The sequence below is a fragment of the Gambusia affinis genome, linkage group LG10 (assembly GCF_019740435.1).
Source record: "Gambusia affinis linkage group LG10, SWU_Gaff_1.0, whole genome shotgun sequence".
Taxonomy (NCBI): Eukaryota; Metazoa; Chordata; class Actinopteri; order Cyprinodontiformes; family Poeciliidae; genus Gambusia; species Gambusia affinis.
In genome coordinates, this window is record NC_057877.1 from 18972806 (window position 1) to 18995363 (window position 22558).

General features: G+C 38.5%; 3 protein-coding genes across 8 annotated transcripts in view; all 3 read left to right on the forward strand.

Moving 5' to 3' along the window:
• camsap2a (calmodulin regulated spectrin-associated protein family, member 2a) overlaps nt 1-6108 on the forward strand; it is a 40505-nt gene extending 34397 nt beyond the window's left edge. For 2 of the 4 annotated variants that reach the window (XM_044129704.1, XM_044129706.1), the window contains 6 exons: nt 357-493; nt 900-1114; nt 1620-1716; nt 2856-2971; nt 3235-3353; nt 3853-6108. In XM_044129704.1, the coding sequence (XP_043985639.1) occupies nt 357-493; nt 900-1114; nt 1620-1716; nt 2856-2971; nt 3235-3353; nt 3853-4158 (990 nt within the window). In that variant the 3' untranslated portion in view covers nt 4159-6108. The remainder of the gene's footprint in view (nt 1-356; nt 494-899; nt 1115-1619; nt 1717-2855; nt 2972-3234; nt 3354-3852) is intronic. The other 2 variants (XM_044129705.1, XM_044129707.1) reach the window with 1 other exon arrangement.
• Nucleotides 6109-6606: 498 nt separating this feature from the next.
• On the forward strand, nt 6607-16092 carry LOC122838872 (WD repeat-containing protein 47-like). Of its 3 annotated transcripts, none has more exons than XM_044129893.1 (17): nt 6607-6696; nt 8080-8137; nt 8292-8482; nt 8730-8813; nt 8966-9050; nt 9286-9594; nt 9767-10206; nt 10865-10952; nt 11914-12086; nt 12172-12429; nt 12851-12926; nt 13040-13197; nt 13808-13977; nt 14119-14289; nt 14420-14551; nt 14773-14991; nt 15072-16090. In XM_044129893.1, the coding sequence occupies exons 3-17, from the start codon at nt 8325-8327 to the stop codon at nt 15212-15214; spliced, it is 2664 nt and encodes an 887-aa protein (XP_043985828.1). In that variant the 5' UTR covers nt 6607-6696; nt 8080-8137; nt 8292-8324; the 3' UTR covers nt 15215-16090. The 3 variants fall into 3 exon arrangements, with proteins under 3 accessions (XP_043985828.1, XP_043985827.1, XP_043985829.1); XM_044129892.1 differs by having other exon boundaries at nt 6651-6819; nt 15072-16092; XM_044129894.1 differs by lacking the exon at nt 6607-6696 and adding an exon at nt 6854-7148.
• A 2045-nt stretch (nt 16093-18137) lies between these two features.
• On the forward strand, nt 18138-19993 carry lim2.2 (lens intrinsic membrane protein 2.2). Its single transcript, XM_044129976.1, has 4 exons — nt 18138-18228; nt 18422-18481; nt 18764-18898; nt 19254-19993. Exons 1-4 carry the CDS (start codon nt 18138-18140, stop codon nt 19322-19324), a joined length of 357 nt encoding a protein of 118 aa, XP_043985911.1. The 3' UTR covers nt 19325-19993.
• The last annotated feature ends 2565 nt before the right edge of the window (nt 19994-22558 follow it).

The window sequence follows — 22558 nt, forward strand, 5'->3', positions numbered from 1 at the left end:
GTGATGTAAATCCCTCCACCATCTCTACCTGTATGTTTATGATTGAAGGTTGTTGTGCTGCTAACTGCAGGTGTTCCTCTAGTTTCTCCCTGTATTTAGCTCCATTTATCCTTCTATTAACTTATACAAACCTCCAAGTTAAAAGAATACTTTTGCATTTCTCGGTTTACCCATAAAGTAGGTATGATGCATTTTATGTATCATGATAGTTAGTATATGCATAGTAATAAAATTGCCACATGAGCTCTAAGCCTTTTTTGGCAAACATAAAAAGTCACTTTTAATCATCAGAATAATAATTTACTACAAACTTACTTAATGACTTCCTTCTCCTTGCTGTCTTTGGTTTTCATCAGGAGGATGGCAAGGCAGAGGAGAACATGGCACAGAGGAGAGCTGCACTGCTAGAAAAAAGGATGAGGAGAGAAAAAGAGAGCCAAATGAGGAAAATGCAGCTGGAGGCCGAGTTGGAGCAGAAGAAAGAGGGAGCTCGGTATGCAAATTTACATCTTTCCTTTGTTAAAATAAAAAGTCAGCTTAGTCTTTGCCGTTATCTGAAATTGTCAGATTTTTATTTGTTTGCGACTATATCTTGCATTGAGTTTCTCTCCTTTGGTTTTAATTTTTTATGTTTATAATTTTGTTTTGTTTAATGTTGATTTTCTTTGTTGTTAAATGTTTTTAAAAAATTAAAAGAATAAGCAGTACCCAGAATATACCAATTAGGTCTTCGGAGTCAACCTAAATACACTGACTCAGCTTAACTTTTTACGATCTATATATTTGTATAGATTTCAAAATTATACATGAAGGCTCCCAGTATTTCAACTGGAATACCTATTTTTGACAGCATTTTTAAACCTCGATCTCCGTACTTCTTCTGTTCATAACATGTTCAGACTGAAAGCAGAGGAGGAGCGTATCAGGAAGGAGGAGGAAAAGGCCAGGAAGGAGTTCATCAAGCTGGAGTACCTGAGGAGGAAGCAGTTGAAGTTGATGGAGGACATGGACACCATCATCAAGCCCCGACCTGCCAAGCAGAAGCGGGGTCGACCCAAGTCCATCCACCGGGACATCGTGGACTCCCCAAAGACTCCTGTGAGAGCTCCCACAGGTATCCAGAAGGACTTGGTTCAGAAACAGCTGTCCTTTCTTTCAACTCATTGTCCCATACCTTCGAAGTTATGTTTCACTATTTATTTATTGTCAAATATAAAGAAGTACGGAAGAGGATTAGTGCCACCGAAAAAATAAATAAATAAAAATTCTGACTTTCTGACTTTATTCTCAGAATTCTTTTTTTTTTTCTTTTCGGTGGCCGTAATCCTCTTACGTAGAGAAGCCGTTGTGGGTCATTAACAAAAATATACAAAACCATTGCACTCTAACATACTTAAAGAGCAGTGTATTGAATTTAAATCAATAAACCAATGTCCTAATTATTTGGCTTGTAATATGTTGTCTTCATGCATTTTATGGCTGTTATGATTGACTATTGTCATTTCACTGACCTCCACATTGCTGTGTGACATGGCTGCCACAGCAAGTGGTTTTGTTTCCATTTGTGGTGTCTGTGTAATCGTGTCACGCTGTGCCATACTTTGCTGTCTCACATTCAGGTTCACGCCAACGTTTCTTTTCAGTCTCCAGCTTGTCTCTGGCTTCGCTGACTTTGGGCGACAGTGACAGTGTTCACTCAGACAAAAGGGCGCCAAGGTAAGATCTGCTTTCAAGTTTATTATTGCAAGCAGAAAGTATGCAATTGAAGTATATGAATATGATGAAAATTTTATGATAAAAATTAACAAAATCTCTGACTTTGGTTGGAAATCTTGAATAAATATATTTTTATACTCTAACATGCTCTCTTTAAATTTTTCCTCTTTGCAACTTTTCTCTGGCCGTTTTACACATCAGAAGTTCTAGTTTAGCTTCTAGCAGTCTCTTCTACTTTCTGAACTCTCCCAAACAGAGAAGGAGAAGGTTAGTTTCTTCTTGGGACTTGACGTTAAGGTCACTAATCTTTTCAGCCATGTGCGACGATGCTCATTACTGATTACAAAGCACTGGTCTGATTCTAGATCTCCTGTGCTTGTAAGTTTGATAACCAGAATTTTCAGTTCTGACTCCACATAATGTATCTCATTCTAAAGCATTTCACAGCCTTTATGCTATGCACAATAGGTTACAAGCAGCCTCGACACATAAAGACATACTTTACAAATAAATGTTCCACGCATCCGGATGTTTGTGAGGAAATGCGATATGGACGTGGGCTGTAAAGTGCTTAATAGTGAGATACGGAGTAAGCTTTGAAAAAGAACACCCACTATGCTTCACACTCACCCATCTACAGTTCTAATGCACACTCCTGTTAGATTCACAGCTGACTAAACATGAAGGGGAACCTTTTTGTTTAAAAGCACAGTGTCACAGAGCCCACTCCGCATAAAATTACATTATCAAGTCATTGCTTTGTCATATAATAAACACATGTAAAGTAAAAAAGGAAGGCTTAAATGACTTGTTAATGTGCATTCAGAAAACACTTTACTGAAAATTAATGCAAGTTTGGCTTTAATTGCTCTTATTGCAAAATAGGAGCAAGTAAAAGCTGCACTGTATCTGATGGACCTGGTCCACATTATGCTCCTCCCCCAGCCTGCGCTTGCAAACTCTGTTGTTTTCCTGCCCTCTGCAACAACATCAAACCAAGCCCTTGCTTTTGATGACCAAACTGAAAATCACCCTGCCTTGCTTACACTGTACTCTGCTGATCATTGAGGTTTAGCTCACATGCAGGACAGGTGAGCTAAAAGTCAGTGTGTGCATGTGTGTGGGTGTGTGTGTTTTAGGCCAGACTCTGCTGATGGCTTTCTTTCACCAAGCCGATCCAGTAGCAGAAACGGAGAAAAAGACTGGGAAAATGCCTCGACCACCTCTTCTGTTACATCCAACACAGAATATACTGGTGGGTATACATAGCATGATGCTTATGCAAATCTGGCCTTTTTGTCATTCAGAGACAAAAACACATCACTTAAAATATTTTAGTTCTAAATACACAGATTGATACTGAAAACTCTGGCTTTTATGATGCAGATGTATTTCCTTCTCAGACCACAACATGACACTGAAATCTTCATACATGATTTATGAAAATGTTAAATTAGCGACCAGGTTTGTTGTAACTGAAATAGTGCCATCCTAATTTTCTTTTTTGTTTCCTCTCAGGACCAAGGCTGTACAAAGAGCCCAGTGCCAAATCTAATAAGCACATTATCCAAAATGCTCTGGCCCACTGCTGCCTCGCAGGCAAGGTCAACGAGGGGCAAAAGAACAAAATCCTGGAGGTAACAGCTCGGACTATCACTGCTCTAAACACAGATGCTTTGTTGACAGCAGGGAGGATGCATGTCACTTTAATGTCCAGTTTCCAAGTTTTTTAATTTGTTTTATTTGGAGATTCACTGATTTAAAATTACTTGACTGATCTTAAACTTTAGCTTTAATAACATAAACCTACATAATTTTTAAAGTTTAATCAGTAATACTTTCATGGGGCTGCACAGTGGCGCAGTTGGTAGCACTGTTGCCTTGCAGCAAGAAGGTCCTGGGTTTGAGTCTTATTCACAACCCGTCAAATAAAGTGTTACCAAATTTTTCAATATTGCTCTTAAAAATATTGTGCTCAACATTGGTGTTGTGCACAATTAGCATGGTTTGCCTTGCTAAATGTAAACATCAGTCTCTGTGTGTTTTCCCTGTAGAATACACTGAAATAAAGGCCAGTCAAGATCTCTTAAGCATTTGTTACTCTGATATTAGGCTTCTTTTTTGTTACTTCTACAGGAAATGGAAAAATCAGAGGCCAATAACTTCCTGGTTTTGTTCCGGGATTCTGGCTGCCAGTTCCGATCCCTGTACACCTACTGCCCCGAAACACAAGAGATCATCAAACTCACAGGGATCGGTCCAAAGAGCATCACTCGCAAGATGATCGACGGACTCTACAAGTACAACTCAGACAAGAAGCAGTTTAGTCAGATACCGGCAAAGACCATGTCAGCCAGTGTGGACGCCGTGACCATCCACAACCACCTCTGGCAAACCAAGAAGCCAGCCACCCCTAAAAAAGTAGTGCCTGCACAGTCCTAATAGAACTCTGTACTCATCAGTACCCATCTCAGTTTGCACTTCACTGTACATATCCATAAGGATTCCAACACCTGCAATGCCAGTCTGATGAATGCTTACTTGTCTTTTATATGTTAATTTATCCTCTCACTGCATTCCTGTTGCTGTCTATCTTGCATATTATTGACTCAATCTGACAGGATGCATCAGATTATGAAAAACTGGAATGTTACCGTTGAACAAGTTATTGACAACATTTGAGTCAGTCTTTATAGGTACGTATGAGTATTGTTCTGTTTTATTACGTGCTAAAAGTGGAAAAAGAGACAGTATGAATACAAGGACATTTTACGTGCTTGAAGCACGTAAAACCTGAAGCCATGAATGTTTTCATGTACAGATGGATTTCTGTTTGTATGATTTTGTCAATGCTGGGCCTTATGCACATTTTTTCTCTGTGTGAATGCATTGAAGGAATTATTAGGCTGAAACATTTTAGGTGTTTTGAAGGGCACCTCTTTTCTTTAATGCCTATTAAAGAAAATCCATGTCTATGGATTTTACAGTTTATATAAAAAGGTTTGTGTCACTGTCAAAGGGCCAAAAACTAATTTCATACAGCTAGTGTTAGCCACACAATTCACGTGTGCTCAGCTCAACAAAGCCAAGCGGTTTCAGCTTTTACAGAACGATTTTGGGAGTAGAAGAATGTCACTGTAAGTCACTGGTTCTTCACCTGTGGGATACAACACCTACTGACGATTCATGGTATAATGTACGATGGACGCATAATATCCAGGTATTGGGTAAGATTTGCATTTGTAGTGATACAGATGCAAAAAGTACATTAAGGATGAATGATTCTGTCATGCTGGTTGTTTTAACTCTGGAGAAGTTTTGTAGCTGGTTTGTGAATAAAACAAAACAGATCAGTATTATTTTATTTATTTAATCCTGTAAACAGCACCATGTAGGAACCTTACAATCAATAATTTATAAAACATTTCCACCTGCTGGTTAGAGAAATATGACTGAAACTCAAGGAATAAATATTGCTCTTTTTATTCTAATTTAACTAAATTCTTTTAGTATTTTAACTGTATTACTAAACTCAAGATTTAATTTCTTCAAATAATAATACTAATAATATCTACACTTATAAAAACTGCGAGGCAATTCCACTAAGCAAAATACAGTTGGTTAATAGAGCAATTTTTTTTCACTCAGATAATTTCTCCTGTTGTGAAGTAAGTCAACCACACATCCAAGTAGTAGGAAATTCTATAGAAAATATCCAATAAAAAATAAGTTGCCATATGTCATGTGCTGTCTTTTGAACATAAATAGGTTTTAACATAAGTAAGTTATCAGATAGTGTGTGTAACAGCAGCCTATTTGTACTCAAACACAACATGTATTATTAAAGCTCTGTAATGTGGTAAATAAATTTATATTCCTTGCTATTTTAAAAAAATTGGAAGCAAAATGACGCAAGGAAGAGAAGGGTAGGTGGATCCAAGCTGCTGAATACGGGTAGAGACTCACCATCAGGTTTTATTGGTATCAATATTGTTATTTTTGCCTCCGAATGTCAGATTAACACCATGTGTGATTTCTTTTTTTTTCTTTTTTACTAAATAAATCCTTAAACATGGTGCTATTATTTTCATAAGAGTGTTTTGTGGGAAAGGGGGGGTATTTATTACCAAAAGAAAGCATGTACATGCTTCTGAAAAAATGTCATTGAACATGACAGAGAAAAAGATCTATCCACAGGAAGCCCTGTCGATTGGCTTTTGGCTGTTTAAGGCCAAGGGGAAAAAATTGTTTGAAGTGTAATGATACTGTACAGCGTGATCATGTGAGCTTTCTGTTTGCTTTGATGCCTTTGTTTGTGCTGTCATTTAACATTGCGCAGTAGTTCCATTTTTAGATTGTTCTTATTTTTGTTTTTGAAATGAATAAACTTCAGCATGGTCTCAGTTTGTATGTGATGTCTATGTTCAATGTGTGTATGAAACATACTTTAATAATACGAATTATGCAAATGGTCAAATTTTAAGAATGAAAATATGCAACCATAATAAGAAAACTCATTACAACAAACTTTCAGCTACTGCCTAAGAAAGAAAATTAAACTAGAGTAACAAAGAGTAACAGAGAATAAACATAAACTGAAATCACAAAGGAAGGACTGTAAAACAGAAACAAGACTCTAATAGAGGAAACTAAAGAATACAGAATAAACACAATTCTAAACAACTGAGAGGTCTATAGAGCACTGTTTCAGAATTTGATGCAACATGTTATTTTTAATAATAAAAAAATAATTATTTAATTAATATTAATAATTATTTTTACAAAACCGCAAGTATTTCGGTTTCTTGTTAACACAGTATACGGCTGACTGCTTCAAGAATAATATCAAGAATAGTAATAGCTATAAAAGTTGTCGCGTTGTGGCGCTGTACTGACCGCTGGGCGTCATCGCTTCAGCTGATTGGTGGCTTACGTCTGCGTCCGCATGGCAACCGTAACCTGTGTACAAGAAGCGAAGAGGTGAGACTCATGACAATAAAGCTTTCGGTTAACATCCAAGACAATCTCCGGTGTGCTGCAAAATCTGCACTAAAAGTGAAAGAGGTTCTGACTGCGACGTGTTTCGGTGTGGCTGCCTGACAGGTGAGGAGCTGGCACGGCTGCGCTGTGATTTGGCGCGGTGTCGAAAATGAATGGCAGTGCTTGTATTCTGTGTTCCCGCATGCGTGTCCTGTAGAGTGTCGTTGGCAGTCGTCAAATACTGTCAGACACTAGTAAACAAGGCGTGTCTAGCAACCGGTAAGGTGCTGTGAAAGGTGTCAGATTTGGGCCGCAGTCCCTGTTCCAGAACCGGGAGCGGGATGCTGTGTTTTTGTGCAGGAGAGGGAACGGGGCGGTGTCAGCGGCTGACTGTACTCTGCCACCCGGAGTCATCACCGCCCTCTCTTCTTCCTACTACACCGCGCATGGAGGTACAGCCATATGCTGTTGTTTCATGTTCGTGTCCGGTGTTGCAGTATTTAACCAGTCACTGACCGATTGCATAGAATTACATTCTGGTTTCCTTTACTCGTATTGGACAGATGCATGAATCCAACCTTAATTCAAATCTCTGTTAAAGAGAGCACAGTAAACCTCTTTGAAGTCATCTTAAAATTAGAACAATGAGCATTCTAACTGTGTAATAATAAAGTGTCAACTAGTAAATACAGTCTTACTCGATTAATCAGAGTACTAATTACAGTAAGGCTAGCTTATATTGAGTAGGAGATATATTTTACAGAGAAAATGGTCCTTAAAAATGCAACAAAAATACTTCATGCAAACATTTCTTTAGCTTACAAAATTCTTCATGATGTTGCTGCTCCATCCCTAAGAAGGTTTGTCACTCTGAGCTCAGATAAAATGACCAGAGTCACAAGGGCAATCTCCAGAGGTGAGTCCCAAAATATAGAACTTATTTTAGGTAAACTGCCTTCTCTTTTGTTGCCATGAATCATTGCAATCATTTGCCAAATTAAATTATAACCTGTGCTAGTTTCAAAATGTTTGCGTAATTGACAAAATATATAAGTGTGTGTGTGATTTTAATTTGAACAGTTTGGTTTTAGTGAGATGTAAAATAATATGTATAGGATATGTATAGAATGTGAAGACATGTAATTAGCTTCAATGCTGATTTATCATTAATTCACATTCTATGTTAAATTACTCCTGATAACCATCAGCCTGTCTAGAGACTGGAGGGGAAAATGAGCATTTTTTGTTACAGCCTAGTACCATGAATCTTTCCTTTGAAAAGGTCATTGAAATGTTTCACATTATTTATGTGTGAAATTAAAAAAAGGTGTAAAGAAATTATACATAAGCAGCATTCTTTGGTAATTTTGTTATTTCCTGCAGATCATGTGACTGGTTTTGGAGCAACAGAACGTTTCACCAGGCAGCAAACACCATCTAAGTAAATAACAATTTGAGACTTCTTCTTGATACCTTTAAGGCTAAGCAGACAAAATCTTAAAAGGGATGGCTAAATGTAAAAAGTGATCACTTCAGGATCACTTCAAAGCATAAAACATACTCTAAAGTTTGTTAAAGTCTTTATTTTTCCCCAGCTAACTACTATCATCTTCAACTCATCTACAACCATGACAGCAGAGGAGGTCATCAACATCAAAGAGGCCGAGGTGATCAAGCTGATCCTGGACTTCCTGAACTCCAGGAAGCTGCACATCAGCATGCTGGCTTTGGAAAAGGAGAGCGGTGTCATTAATGGACTCTTCTCTGATGATATGCTCTTCCTCCGGTATAACTACACTCATCCTACAATACGTGTGAAAACTAGAAAGGGTTGTACTTAAGCAGATAGTCAATGGTAGCTTTATGTAAGACAAACAGAAAGTAGTTCATATTTGGGAAGTGGAAGGGGAAAAAAATGCTAATAAAACTCTGAATCTCCCCTCTTTACTAAATGAAATAGAACCAATCGCCTTCAGAAGTTTTCTGAATAGTAAATCCAGCTGTCTGAAGTTTGTTTTTATTACTTTAACCAGGCAACTCATTCTGGATGGCCAGTGGGAGGAGGTGATGCAGTTCATTCAACCTTTAGAAGGAATGGAAAAGTTTGATAAGAAAAGGTAAAATGAAATATCTGTCAGATTATTTAGCTACATATTTTGTATCTTTTGTTCCATATCTCTGAACTCTGTGCCTTAGGAGAACATTTTAAGCTTTAAACTAGCAGTCGATGCTGTCATCAGTCCTTTTTCTAATACTTTGATATTTCTAGGTTTCGATACATCATCCTAAAGCAGAGGTTCTTGGAAGCTCTGTGTGTCAATAATTCCATATCGGCTACTGAGGATCCACATAACGTATGTATAAGTTGATTTAATTTACTATTTAGTAGTAATTCTAAAGATGTCTAAAACTTTCTCAACCATTTTCAGGTTAACAATCTAAAAGTCTGAATAATAATTGTTATATACATTAAGAAATGGTTCCTAAGGAACATTCAATTTGTAAAATGTATCCGTCCTTATTGAGCCATACAAATATTAATTACATGTACAGTCTTATTGCTTTTCTTTGTTGCCTTCCCCTCCACAGCTGGAGCTCACAATGCAGGAGGCTGTGAAGTGCCTCCACTGTCTGGAGGAGTTCTGCCCAACCAAAGAAGACTACAGCAAGCTGTGCCTTCTCCTCACCCTGCCCCGCCTCACCCACCACGCCGAGTTCAAAGACTGGAACCCCAGCTCGGCCCGCGTCCATTGTTTCGAGGAAGCCTGCGCCATGGTGGCCGAGTTCATCCCTGCGGACAGGAAGCTGAGTGAGGCAGGCTTCAGGGCGAGCGGGAACCGACTCTTCCAGCTGCTCATCAAAGGAATCCTTTACGAGTGCTGTGTAGAGTTCTGCCAGGTACCATGATGTGCTAAAAATAAAATGGACTGCAATTATATTTCACTATATGAGAAAGTACATTATTAATAATGCATTGTCAGGCCTATAAGGAAACCATTTGCTTTTTTCTCGTGCAAAGCTGAGGTTATTAAACTTTGCAGATTTTTGTTGATACTTCTGTGTTGTCTAGAGTAAAGCGACGGGTGAGGAGATCAGAGAGGGCGAGGTGTTGCTCGGCGTGGATTTGCTCTGCGGGAATGGATGCGATGAGCTGGATTTGTCACTGCTCTCCTGGCTGCAGAACCTCTCCTCCGGTGCTTTCACCTGCGCCTTCGAACAGAAGACCCTGAACATTCACGTGGACCGCCTGGTGAAACCCAGCAAGGCTGGACACGCTGACCTTCTAACTCCCCTAATCAACCGTCTCTCTCCCTGCCCGACTTCGCCCTGTCGCCAGAGACCTCATTCGGCCGATACTTACATGTCCAGATCCCTCAACCCAGCTCTGGACGGCTTGTCCTACGGACTGGCAGCACAAGACAAGAGAGGCATGGAAACCAACGTGAAATCTGCACTCAGTAGGAGTCTAGTGGAGAATAACGTGCATCAGCAGGATGACTCACCTGAGAGGTAAAAGCTAAAAAAGGATTAAAACCGGTTTGCTGTGCTGGGTTTAAGGGATTAAAAACTCCAACTACGATCATATTAATATACATAATTAGGTTCAAATTTAATTACGTAACTGTACATTTTTGTTTAGAATGTTTTACATCTAACAGTTTGGTTCTACATTCACAAATTAGCTTTAAACCTAAGAAAAGATCCATAGTGCTTTATAGCTTATAAACCCTTTGGAATTAAGTAGATATGCAGCTCACAAGCGTTTTCTGACTGATACACATTTCAAGTTTTCTTTCAGGTGCGACCTGCCAGCTCTCTAGTAATTCTTAACAAAATTGGTGACACCCATATTACAATTTTACAAAGTTGTAAGCAAGAGCTCAGGTTCTCCTGTGCTACTTCTGATTGCAGATATTGTGCACATTTGGTGCAAAAAATACGTCTCAGTATGTGACTTCTGATAAAAACCAGATTAAATTCAAAGCAAATTGGTAAAACAACTTTCTTTTTGTGCTTGGCATTCATTTTTATCCTGCTCTGCCTTTGTCATTTCAATAAGCTATTTGTTTGTTGTTTGTTTTTGGTTTTTGCTTTTAGCTTGAAATACTGTTGTTTTTATCTCAGCTATGTTAAAATCAACTCTTTTTGTTTGTTTTTCTGTGTTAAGGAAGCACTCACAGGAGCCCCAGACCACACGCACTCCTCTGACTCCAGGAAAAGATGGCGGACCACCATGCAGTGCAGACATACTGGAGGTAATACAAGCTGTGTGTGTGTGGTCATAGTCGTTGCAGTTTATAAATTAAGTACATTTTATATTTATATGGTAAAATTTTGTTACAATCTGGTAATATTAATTACACCCGTTTACCTAAATCGTTCTGAATATCACATATATATCATGATTTCTATATGCTTGAAAGATTCAAGTGTTGATGAACAATACTGTATGACATCAGGAAATTCTTTCCTGAGAAAGAAATCCAAAGGTGCTCAGTGTCGGATCAAATATAAGGAGATTTTTGTTAGTTTGATTTTTTCACATGTATTTTCTGCTTTAGGGAGCACTGCGTTTTATAAATATGAAAAATCTCTTTTAAAATCGTATAATTTACAAGAGAAAAGGTGATGTAGATCAACCTTAGCTGCTTCATCTGACTTTGTTTTGTGAATTTCATTGGGTCAATCAATTCAAAGTCAAAGAAGGATCGTCAGTGTGCCTGAAAGCATCGTTGCAGCTTTAAGATATATTTAATTAGATCCATCTACTTAGTGAATGCTCTCAGCTTCTCTACATCATAAATCTACACAAAATTCTTCTGTACTCTTATTTATTAGATACTTCCCTCTTCATTTTGTCTTCTTTAAGAGATGTAAGTCATGAGCACCTGAAGCATATAATTGGATTTGATGTGTGCTCATACAAACATTGACCCATCGCTCATCTTTATGCAGCTCAGTTGTTTGTGGAGAGCAAAGTGAAATTAGATTTTTTTATGCATGTATGTGTGTGCAGATAGGTGTCATAGGATTAGGGTCTTAAACATCTATTATTATTATGGATTAAGTGATGGAGGGCAAGACCTTGGAAGTTAAAGGGTTAAATAAAAAAATAAAAAAAGATTTGTCAAAGGATAATCAATGTTCTACTAGGTTAAGCACAGCATCTGCTGGTCGGTGGTTTTATGTATCTCACAGTGGTTTGTGTTTTTTCAGCGCCGTGACTCCACAGAGCACATCCAGGAGTACTACAGGCAGCGGCTTCGGGTGCAGCAGCATCTGGAACAGAAGCAGCAGCAACGACAGCTGTATCAGCAGATGCTGCTGGAGGGAGGTGTGAAGCAGCAGGATGGAGCCCAACACAACCTCACTGAGACATTTCTTAGCAGGTGGGGGCGTCATCCTAAAACATTCAGTTTGATCGGTGAGAGAAAATGTGATATTAGTTCTACCAGGACCTGTTGCTTTGTCTAGATCCATTCAGCGGTTGGAGGAGATGAATGTGGGCATCGATCCCAAAGGAGATGAAGTGATGGCACACTTGGGTCAGCAGTGGAATGGGTTGTCAACAAACAGCTGCACCTCCAGCCCCAAGATGGCCGACGCTCACAGCACAGAGAGGGGCCCTGTGAGGAGCAGGTCAGGAGGGGCGAGCAGCACCCCGCTGAACTCTGGGAACCACGGCCATGGCCAGTCGTCACTCAGCGAGTCCCCAGTTACTAAAAGTCGCAGGTAAGAACCTCTCAAGTGTCTGGTGTAACATTTGCTAGTAGTTTTTTACATTTACAAAAATTTTCATGTTAAAGGTCAAGATATGGAATTACAGGTTTCATTTTGCCTTTTATACACTATAAAACAGTGGATATTATTACAGCCTAGAAGAGGCTGAAAAAGTATGGAATTTAATTTAAAGATTTTCCAGACTTTCTTCCATCTTCTCTTCTGTCCTTTTTGTGTCTCTCCTTTTCTTTTTCCGTTCAGTTTTTCAGGCGGTTTCTGGCAGAAACCGTGAGCTGTTGTCAAAAATATTCAATTTGTTTAAGATTTCAGTTGAAACTGTGCAAGAAACTTATACCTAAATCAGATTTTTGTGTGTGTGTGTGCAAGAGTAGATGTGCAGGCTTAAAATACAATGCTATATTGTCATTTTCAGCTTGGAAAGAATCAGAGGTTCTGCCACTGCAGTCCAAGATGATCCTGGCTGTTCCACCATCAGAAGCACACATGAGGTAAACCAAATGTCCAATAACTATGGACTCACAAAAAAGGCTCAAAAGCTAAAAGACATTTAGATTCTTGTTGGAACTCATCAGAATTCGTTATGTTTCTGGTCTTGTTGCAGCATGTGAAGTCCAAAGCCCAGTTTGTACGGGTGAGTCAGCTTGAGGACACCCAGGCTCTGCGTGCCGTAGCTTTTCATCCATCTGGTGCGCTCTATGCAGTCGGCTCAAACTCCAAAACCCTGAGAGTCTGTGCCTACCCAGAAACAGTGACCAGCAGGTGGGCATTGTTTGCCAAAGCATGAGACAGTAAAAGAGGACGTAGATAATTATTTGCATTTGTAGTATAGTAATATACAGCACAGAGTACCTTCACGGTCTGAAAGCCTTGAATGTAAGGAATTTGCTTTTGTTCTTTTCCAGGCCTGGGTAAAATGGATAAAAAGAAAATAGAATCTTAGAAAGATATATATTTCTACACAATAAAGATCTTTTCACATTATATTTCATTTACAACCATTTTTTTACCTGCCAGATCTCAGTTGGTGAACTTGATCAGTTTGATTTCACAAGGCCCAACAAAGTTATATTAAACAGACATTCTGAAATAGTTTTTCTATTAAATTTAAATTTTGTTTTAATAGATACTAGATACTAAAACCCAGCTATGCCAATTTTCTTCTAAAATATCTTTAAGAAATGAATCAAAAGTATGGCATCTTTAACTGGAAAACGTTGTTTGTGACTTGATAAAAATATTGCATAAAGTTCACTATTATGCTTTAATATGTAATAAGCCTTTGTTTAAAATACATAATTTCACTTTTTTTCTTAAATATTCAACACTCCGGCTAAGGTCAAATGTGTCTTTTACTGTTTCGCCACTATAGCGGTTCCAGTGCAGCCAAACAGCCGTCGGTGCGTTTCAGGCGAAACAAACATCACAAAGGCTCAATCTACTGTGTGGCTTGGAGTCACTGTGGACAGCTGCTAGCTACCGGCTCCAACGACAAATATGTTAAGGTTTTGCCTTTCAATGCAGACAGCTGCAATGCCACAGGTACAGTTTAACAAGTTTAGTATTGCTTTTCTTTTTTCTTTCTATATGAGCACAGGTAAAAATGCCAATGAAGACAGGAAATAAAATTTCCACTTTCATGCACTGTCTCGCTGCTTAAAAGCAAATGTTTCCATGTTTCAGGCCCAGACCTGGAGTTCAGCATGCACGATGGTACCATAAGAGACCTGGCATTTATGGAGGGTCCTGAGAGCGGGGGATCCATTCTGATCAGTGCCGGGGCTGGAGACTGCAACATTTACACAACAGACTGTCAGAGAGGACAAGGCCTTCATGCCCTGAGTGGACACACAGGTAACCCAGTGGTAAAAACACCACTTTTTATTTTACAACTCTGATATTTTTCAAACTAATTCAAAATTAAAGTATGGCACCACAAGAAAATTGCAATGAAAAACAGTTTAATGCTATTATACCTGAATAGGTCACATTCTGACTGTGTACACATGGGGCGGTTGGATGATCGCCTCCGGCTCCCAGGATAAAACGGTCCGGTTCTGGGACCTCCGTGTGCCCAGCTGTGTTCGGGTGATTGGCACATCTCTGCATGGATCAGGTGAGTCAAAACACAGATGATCCAGATTTAAAACATTTCAGCTCGGCCTCAATTCCTTTGTTTTAATCCAAAACAATTGTGCCGGTATATATTAGGTATATAGTTGAAACAGGAAGGTCCTAATAAAAAGACTGAATGTTCAGAAGATATACACACCTGAAAATATATGCTTTAAATCAGGCTGAGCCAGTTCTAGGATGTGCTTCCTTTTTGTCGCTCAGGAAGTGCCGTTGCTTCAGTGGCGGTGGATCCCAGCGGCCGCCTGCTGGCCACCGGTCAGGAGGACAGCACCTGCATGTTGTATGACATCCGAGGGGGACGAATAGTTCAGACCTTCCGCCCCCATGACAGCGACATTCGCTCGGTGCGCTTCTCACCGGGAGCCCATCATCTCCTCACCGGTTCCTATGACAACAAAATCATCATCAGCGACCTTCAAGGTGTCAGTGTCGTCTGTGAACATAGAAAGAAAACAACGACAAAACAGCATGTGCAGCTAATCCTGATCTTCTGACTCCAGGTGACTTGACGAAGCCGCTCCCTCAGACGCTGGCCGGTGAGCACTGGGACAAAGTGATCCAGTGCAGGTGGCACCCACATGACCAGACGTTCCTCTCCTCATCTGCTGATCGAACTGTCGTCCTCTGGGCTCCGGGACCCTGAGAATTTCAAGAAATTAGCTGTTCACAAGAGCACAGTTTACTCTGTTTAGATCAGCCTCTATGTGTGTACTGCAGTGATGGTGTTTTGAAATCTTCATGCACTGAAAGCCACCCGTTTGAATTGGAATGCTACTGCTGTATGTCTGTGTGATTCTGTCACTGTGGGACACTCTAAAGTCTGTGTGTGTATGATGTCAAAGGTCAACTGTAGCTAAAGGTGCATCTAAAACATTTTTCAAATTATCAAAGGAAACAAAAATGTATGTGCAGTTGTAATTTGGTTGTAGTGTAATCCCAAAACCTCAAAAGTACTATTCATTCTTCTGTTTGCTTGTTATATTGTGATTGAAAGGGTGGATGACACAAAAAAAGAGAGAAATCTAAGTTCACGTCAAGCACACTTTTAAAACTGCTTTAGTTCTTTAACAATGTACTGAAATATTTTATCAATATTCTGTCAAATTGATGAAAAAAAGGGATAGAAATATAAAGAGTTTACTTTTTGTTGCAACATTGCACAGCGTTTCACAGCTCATCAAAGCACAGCGATGTCAGTGGTTTCTATGGGAATCAGTGTCTGGACTCAGTGTTGTGGAAGGAAGCAAAATTTAGTTTTATGCATTTCATAATGTGCCTTTATTAAACGTGTGGAGAATTAGCTTTCTTTTCTGATTGCATTTCTATGCCAGGTCAAAGTAAATATTTTAAACATGTCATCAATGCATAAAATTAGAAGCAGCATTTTGACTGTGCATATATGTATGTAAAATAAATGATTGCCGTATTATCATTAAAGATTTTTTATTAATTAGGACATGAAGACTGAAAATATGACTTATCCTGTTTTATTTCGGTTAACAATAAAATGTAAAGTAAATGTGTTTTAGGCCAAATTTTGTCATTGAGACAGCAACATAACTGAACTAAAGGTTTTTATTCATCCCACAAGGTGTTTATAAGCTGATGCAGAAAGGCTTGAAGATCATTTTTGAAAACTGGTGATTAGGAAACTAACAGTGGGATGGAGAGAAAAAGCGCAACCCATGTACTCGAGTTCTGAATTGATGACCCCCACTGCAGGTCTTTCCTCTCACAACCCACTTTCCTGATTGGCAACTGTTAAATAAAAACCACTAGACTAGTCAAACATATGTAAAAGAAAAACTAACTTGAAGAAAAATATTACAACTGTTGTTGGGGTTGTTTGTGACTCACCAGTAAGGTGTTTGTTTATTTTCTGCACCCTGATCAATAATGACTTGGGTCAAAATACTTCACCATTGGGTCAGAACTTCTAATCAAATGTTGCGTTGTTCATATTTTTATTTTTAAGAAGCAGTATTTAAATCAACACTGCACACATTGTAAAATAGAATGCAGCCAGAAAAGCAAACTGAAAAGTTTGATTTAGAAAAATAATTCACAACTTTATGTCATTTTGCCAACATAAACATACCTCATTTTTGCAGTATGAAGTTCAGTACAACTAATTTATAGCAAGTCAAGAACAGAAGCATCCCAGCAATGGGAAAATAAGCTTCATTGATGTGCATACTTTTTTTTCTTTTAAGGTTGGGTATGGATTTTAGTTGTGTTTATCCTCTGGTGACACAAGTAAAGGAACAACAAAAGTGAAATAGGATTAAATTGTTGCTGTCTCACACATGTTGCATGTGGATAAATTAAAATGTCACAAAAGAGTTGGGTGAACTAATTATACAAAACCAGCATTTGTATTGTGTCTTTCCCTGTACCGTGTATGACACATGTTCCAGTGCATCATTTTTTCCCCCTTTTTATTTAGTTATTACAAAGTGAATCCTGCAATAAAAGGATCAAGTATGGCACAGTATGGACAGTGGGCTGATGGAGTGATGAAGGTTAAAGGGTAGAGAGGAGGGCCAGAGAGGGATTTACTCTCACACACACGCTGCACTCGATGATTCACTCTTTTGTGAGATGGACAATGAGGGCCTGAGGTCCAGGGCTTAAAAAGGATAGGCACTCCGTTTAACAGCCAGCGACTCAGGACACAGACTGGCCCATCTAAAGGTAAAACCTGGAATCATACACAATTATACACATTTATGATACAACCAGGAAGGACTAGAAACTTAAAGAGCAAAATCAGAAGCTGAGAACAACAAAGACACAGGAGATGGTGTTAGAAGAAGTTCATTTTCTGTAATTGAAAAAAAATATCATTATAAGCTTTACTGCATTTTTGTTAATATTAGGAACATTGCACACATTTTTAAATTAGGTATGCTTGCCCGTTTTGGACATAATTAGAGCATTTTGGCCACTTTAAAAAGATGCATTAAGGGGGAGTGTATAAAAATAACTTGTTTTCAGGCTTTGTCGCAGTGCTGGCAGTTCAGTTGCTGTGTACTAGAAAATTATTTTGTGGTGTGTGGAGGGGAATTAGAGAGGAACAATAGCTTGGAACTGCCTGATAGGCAAGCCTATTGTCTGACAGCCATTTGAGTCAAGTGCTTTTTCTGGTTCCAACCAATTTCACCACGCTCTGGAGGATCACTCTGATGTGTGTGTCATGTGGATTTGCTTTCTTTTGTTTTGGAAAGTCCTAAGTTTTAACTCATAAAAATGTGCTATTTCTAACATCACTGCAATGCATGTAAGTGTCTATAACCATGTAACAAAGTCCAAGAAAGCCTAATAGAGCAAGCTTAATTGATATAAATCACAGATTTGAAGAGATGCCCTTAATAAAAACTTTTTTTTTTTACTAGTAAAAAGCTAATAAAATTTCATAAATAATCTCCCATCTTCCCTGTCCTCTCCTCTCTGAACTACTGCTGGACGTTTAGGCTTTACAATGCTGTACAGTTTAGCAGGAGGAGGCACCCAATGGAGGAGATGCATTTTGTTGGTGGAAAAACTGGAACTATTTTGATTTCTGGATGCACGCCAAGTCTCGATTAGCCAATCAGGGGCTTTGGAGGTTCTGCATTAACCACAAATGCCACGCCCACACCATAACCGTAGGTATGTGCCTCAGCAGATGTTTACAAATGAGCTTCCCCATTTGCATAGTTTTCAGTTCAGGTTATTGATATTATTATTTTTTTTTTTATAAAAGCTAAAATTAACGGAGATAACTTAGTTACTCTACTGAAAAAGTTTTATTTGTCTCTCTCTGTCCTTTCATTTCCGGATGATCCGTGTGTGCTTTGTTAATGTCAAGTAAATGCCACCTTCATGCTTCTGGCCGTGCTGAGCTGTTTTGCGTTGCGCTCAGAAAACTGCAAACAGGCATCGAGACAGGTACTATAAAGACTTTCACAGCTGGAAAATAATTGCGGCTCTATATCTTGTTTTTTTGTTTCGGTAGGTTAGAGCTAAACATCTTACGTAAACAGAGGACTTTGCTCTCTCAGCCAATCACAAAGTGAAAAGACAAATACGTTTAAGGGGCTTGAAAGAGCAACTCTTCTAGCATCACTAATATTCGAAACAATGAAGCAACTCTGAAATTCCAACAAAGGCTACAGTTTACATTTTCTCTCTCTTTTCTTCTCTGTTTAAGGTTTTCTTGCTCTTCTGGCTTTAGCTGTTTACACAGGAGTGACCGTCACCTTCTTTGGCAAACGCTTCCTGGACTGGCGCTTTTCCTGGTCCTACATTATTGGCTGGGTGGCTGTGATTTTGGCTTTCGCAGCAGGTTTTCACTTCTTATAGTTTTTGACTCAAGAAGAATATATGTGTTCTCAAATGTCTATCTATTTACTAATTTCAAGTTTGAGCTTCATAGTGCAGAGTTGCTTTACGGCATTTATAGCATGAGAAAACAGCTTCAATTTTCTCGGAAATAAGATATGCATTTTAAAAGTAAAACCAATGAACATCATTTACATGACATGTTCACACATTAACAGTGACTAAACAAAATTCTTTGGAGACGTTTCCTGTAATCCTAAAATATACAAAGTTGGATAGTACTTTTACATTCCAAACTTTAATAATGTACTTTATGATAAATGTGATTATTAATAGATGGTGCCTCTCATTTGTTCTAGGTGTGTTTCAGCTCTGTGCATACCGCCAGACCTCTGAAGAGCCTGCTCCTTCCAATATTCCAGACAGCTGAACAGGATAAACGCACAAATGGTCCTTCAGACTGTTGGACTGAACATCATTGCGAAATTTGCTTCTGAAATATGAAATAAAATAAATATATCATAGAACAGTCCATTCTCTACAGCTAGATGTAGTTGAGCCGCAAACTGTTGACCAAACATGCCAGTAATCAGATAGCTATACATGCAGCATTAATCTGACATTTTTCCTGTGTTCCACAAGAATGTGGTTTTGAAACTAAATTGTTCAAAATCAGATGCAACATTCTAGCCTTCTTACAAGTATAATTTAGGCTTTAACATTTTTTTGGTTTCAGTAAATGCTAGAATTTACAATGCTCTGCAAACAATTTTTACATATCATCACTGTAAAACCAGACAGTTTATCATATTTAATTAGGCTTTTACTTGACAGAATGTAGTTAGTACCTAAAAACATATGTGAAAAGTTTGATGCGATATCTCCTTCTGTTCCAATACCAACAGCTCCCATTAGTTTGCTAGGACAATCATGCTGTGGATATGCTTTTCTACATCAGGACAAGGAGTCTGGTCCATGTTGATGGATAGATTGATAAATTTAAATACAGGACAAATCTGGGGAGAGGAGTGGGACAACGGTAAGAGGCTGTGAGAAACCTAAACCAGAAGAGGAGCTTTAAGCAGGAGAGTTACAAGGGACCGTGTTATGTCAGGGGTGTCCAAAGCATGGAAATTATTTTGTGTGTGACCAAACTGGCCCAACTTTGGGGCACTTAGTCCTTGTGGCTGTCACAGGTTTGAGTCCCGGCCTTTTGACCTTTGCCACATGTCTTCCCCTTCTCTCATTGGACGCTTTCCTGACAGCTCACTATCAGATGGAGGCCAATAAAACCTTTTTTTTTTTTTAAAGAAAACTTTGGAGCACACTGCTATAGGAAGTTAATGCAGATAAACTCTTTAAAAAGAAAAAAAAAGGGTATTTCAGAAAACATGCTGGCAAACTAGAAGCTTCCTATAGTATAATGGACAGTAAGATTTTTGTACAATTAGCAAACCTGTTTTATGCTCTCACTTTATCATATAATTAAAAAGTGCATTAATTTACCAAACAGCAGGTAAAAACCAAAAAGAAAAATAACTAATTTTGTGGCAATGGCTTGACAATTTTGGTTCTTGTGGCTAAAGGTTCAGCGGCTCTGACATATATAAATCATGTTCAAATGTTAGAGTGGCCCAGTTACCGTCCGTCCACAATAAAGTACCAATGAGAATCTGTGATGAGATTTAAAAGGATTCCTGCTTAAAACACAGAGATTATGCCATGTTTGCAACATTTCCAGTCTCTCTGCATGTTCAAAGCAGGTAAAAACAGCACAAAAGCCTTGCACCTGTATTTGGAACAAAAGCTTGTTCTACCAAGTATCAACTAAAATGTGTACCTTTTTTTTTTAAAGAAAGTGTCTTAATTGACAAAATGGTATAGTTGCAGTAATGAGTACATTTAAAATATCAAGTCCTATGGTTGAATGGGATGTTTGCATTTCTTTTCACAAATGTACCTGTATCCCCTAATGTTGAGGGACAATGTTCACGCACTGTCAACATTAAAACACAAATACACCAAGTTTTACTTCCAAATATTTATTTTTAACAGTACAAAGCAATCTCACAGAGACTACTTTAAATTACACATAATGCAAATAAATATATAGAGAGAGCCAAAGTAGAATTAAGGACATCAACATTGGTACAAAATTATTTACAACACTCTGAATAGTGCAAAAAAAAAAAAAAAAAAAATCACACAAAACCACCCCAGAGTCTTGAAATGGATCATTTGAGGACAGTGGTTGTGCATACTGTCCCCTGGTGGGCAAATACAATAACTGACAGTGATGGATATGGCATGGCAACAACAAAAACAGAACATCTGCTGAACATTTAGAGGATCCTCCATGAGGACGCAGCAAAATTTGAAGCGCTCACTGCTCCTACAAAGAAAGAGGCTCCAAAAGAATGGTGATGTTAAAATGTGGTACTGATATGATTTAAGTTAAAAACAAGAAATTTGAGAAAGGAGACAAACATTATGAGCTGAACGCCAGATTTCTCAGTTAAAATCAAGTGAGATCAATTTATTATTAAAGGATTACTGAAGAACTAAAGACGTGCAAACCGTGAAACCCATCATGAGCACTACATAATAAAATGTCAAGCTCTAGCGACTAAAACCACATGGCAGGAAGAGCCCCACCAACCCTGAGTGAAATCAATTTAAAATTATTTTTAGCACCATCAAACATCACAGAACGCCAGCTTTGCCATTTCAGTCCAACCAAGGTGTCTGGGGGTTGCGTCAGGCACAATGTACGTTTGACTTTTTTTAAAGTGCGCTTGCTTACTTGAGCCATTCCTCTCACTTCTTACTTTTCTGCTATTGGACTGTCCCCCCCCACAAACACAATTCTTCACTTAAAAACGTCACACAAACATAAGTTACATTTTTCCCATGCATATTAATTTGTTGCAAATTGAAATTTCTTTTCTGGACCACATTTCTTTTGCATTTGAAAACTCGGACCTTACAGTGTTATGGGTTTACTATTCATCCCTCTGGTGACCAGAGCAAGAATGCATATACAGTAATCAGTCAAGTGTCAATAACTGCAGACACATGCATTAGAAATACATTACTGGTTATTGGTCTTCAAGAAGCACGTCGCTTTAGAAAAAAAGAAAAGCTAGTTTTGCATGAAAACGCTACAACAACTAAATGTCTGAACCAGAAATTTAAATCTGCTCTCAAAGACCAAAATCTACACCTTTTGGACAACTTCTTCATGTCCCATTGTGCTGAATATTTGTGCATTGAAGATGCATTCATCCAGTACTTATTTTACTGGAAGGAAAATAAGCTCTGAGCACTGATTATTAAATATCTTTAAATCATGCCAAAAATGAAGAAAGCAAACCTGCAATCACGGCAGATTGAGAGAAAGGATAAGACCATCAGGAAATTATTATGCCTCTGTGGGCTGATCTGCATTAAAGATTTTTCTAAAAGAAAAAAAAAAGAATCATCATTTCAACCCACAGCTAATGAGAAAGAACAATTTAAAGTACCCAAAAACTTGCTGAATGTAGAAACAGACAAGACTGAATTTACAGCTGATGAAAGATTATGAAAGAGATAGAAAAGTTTTCTCTGTGCACTCATGCAAGAGATGTGCACTTTGTGCATCTTTGGCTATGCATAGCACTAC

What these genes read in the sequence shown, in the direction of transcription:
- LOC122838872 (XM_044129893.1), top strand. Translation starts at nt 8,325, where the DNA reads ATGACAGCAGAGGAGGTCATCAACATCAAAGAGGCCGAGGTGATCAAG. An exon ending in CACATCTCTGCATGGATCAG is followed by an intron (nt 14,552 to 14,772) that starts GTGAGTCAAAAC and finishes TTTGTCGCTCAG; the next exon opens with GAAGTGCCGTTGCTTCAGTG. An exon ending in CATCATCAGCGACCTTCAAG is followed by an intron (nt 14,992 to 15,071) that starts GTGTCAGTGTCG and finishes TTCTGACTCCAG; the next exon opens with GTGACTTGACGAAGCCGCTC.
- lim2.2 (XM_044129976.1), top strand. Translation starts at nt 18,138, where the DNA reads ATGCACGCCAAGTCTCGATTAGCCAATCAGGGGCTTTGGAGGTTCTGC. An exon ending in TGCGTTGCGCTCAGAAAACT is followed by an intron (nt 18,482 to 18,763) that starts GCAAACAGGCAT and finishes TCTCTGTTTAAG; the next exon opens with GTTTTCTTGCTCTTCTGGCT. An exon ending in GATTTTGGCTTTCGCAGCAG is followed by an intron (nt 18,899 to 19,253) that starts GTTTTCACTTCT and finishes CATTTGTTCTAG; the next exon opens with GTGTGTTTCAGCTCTGTGCA.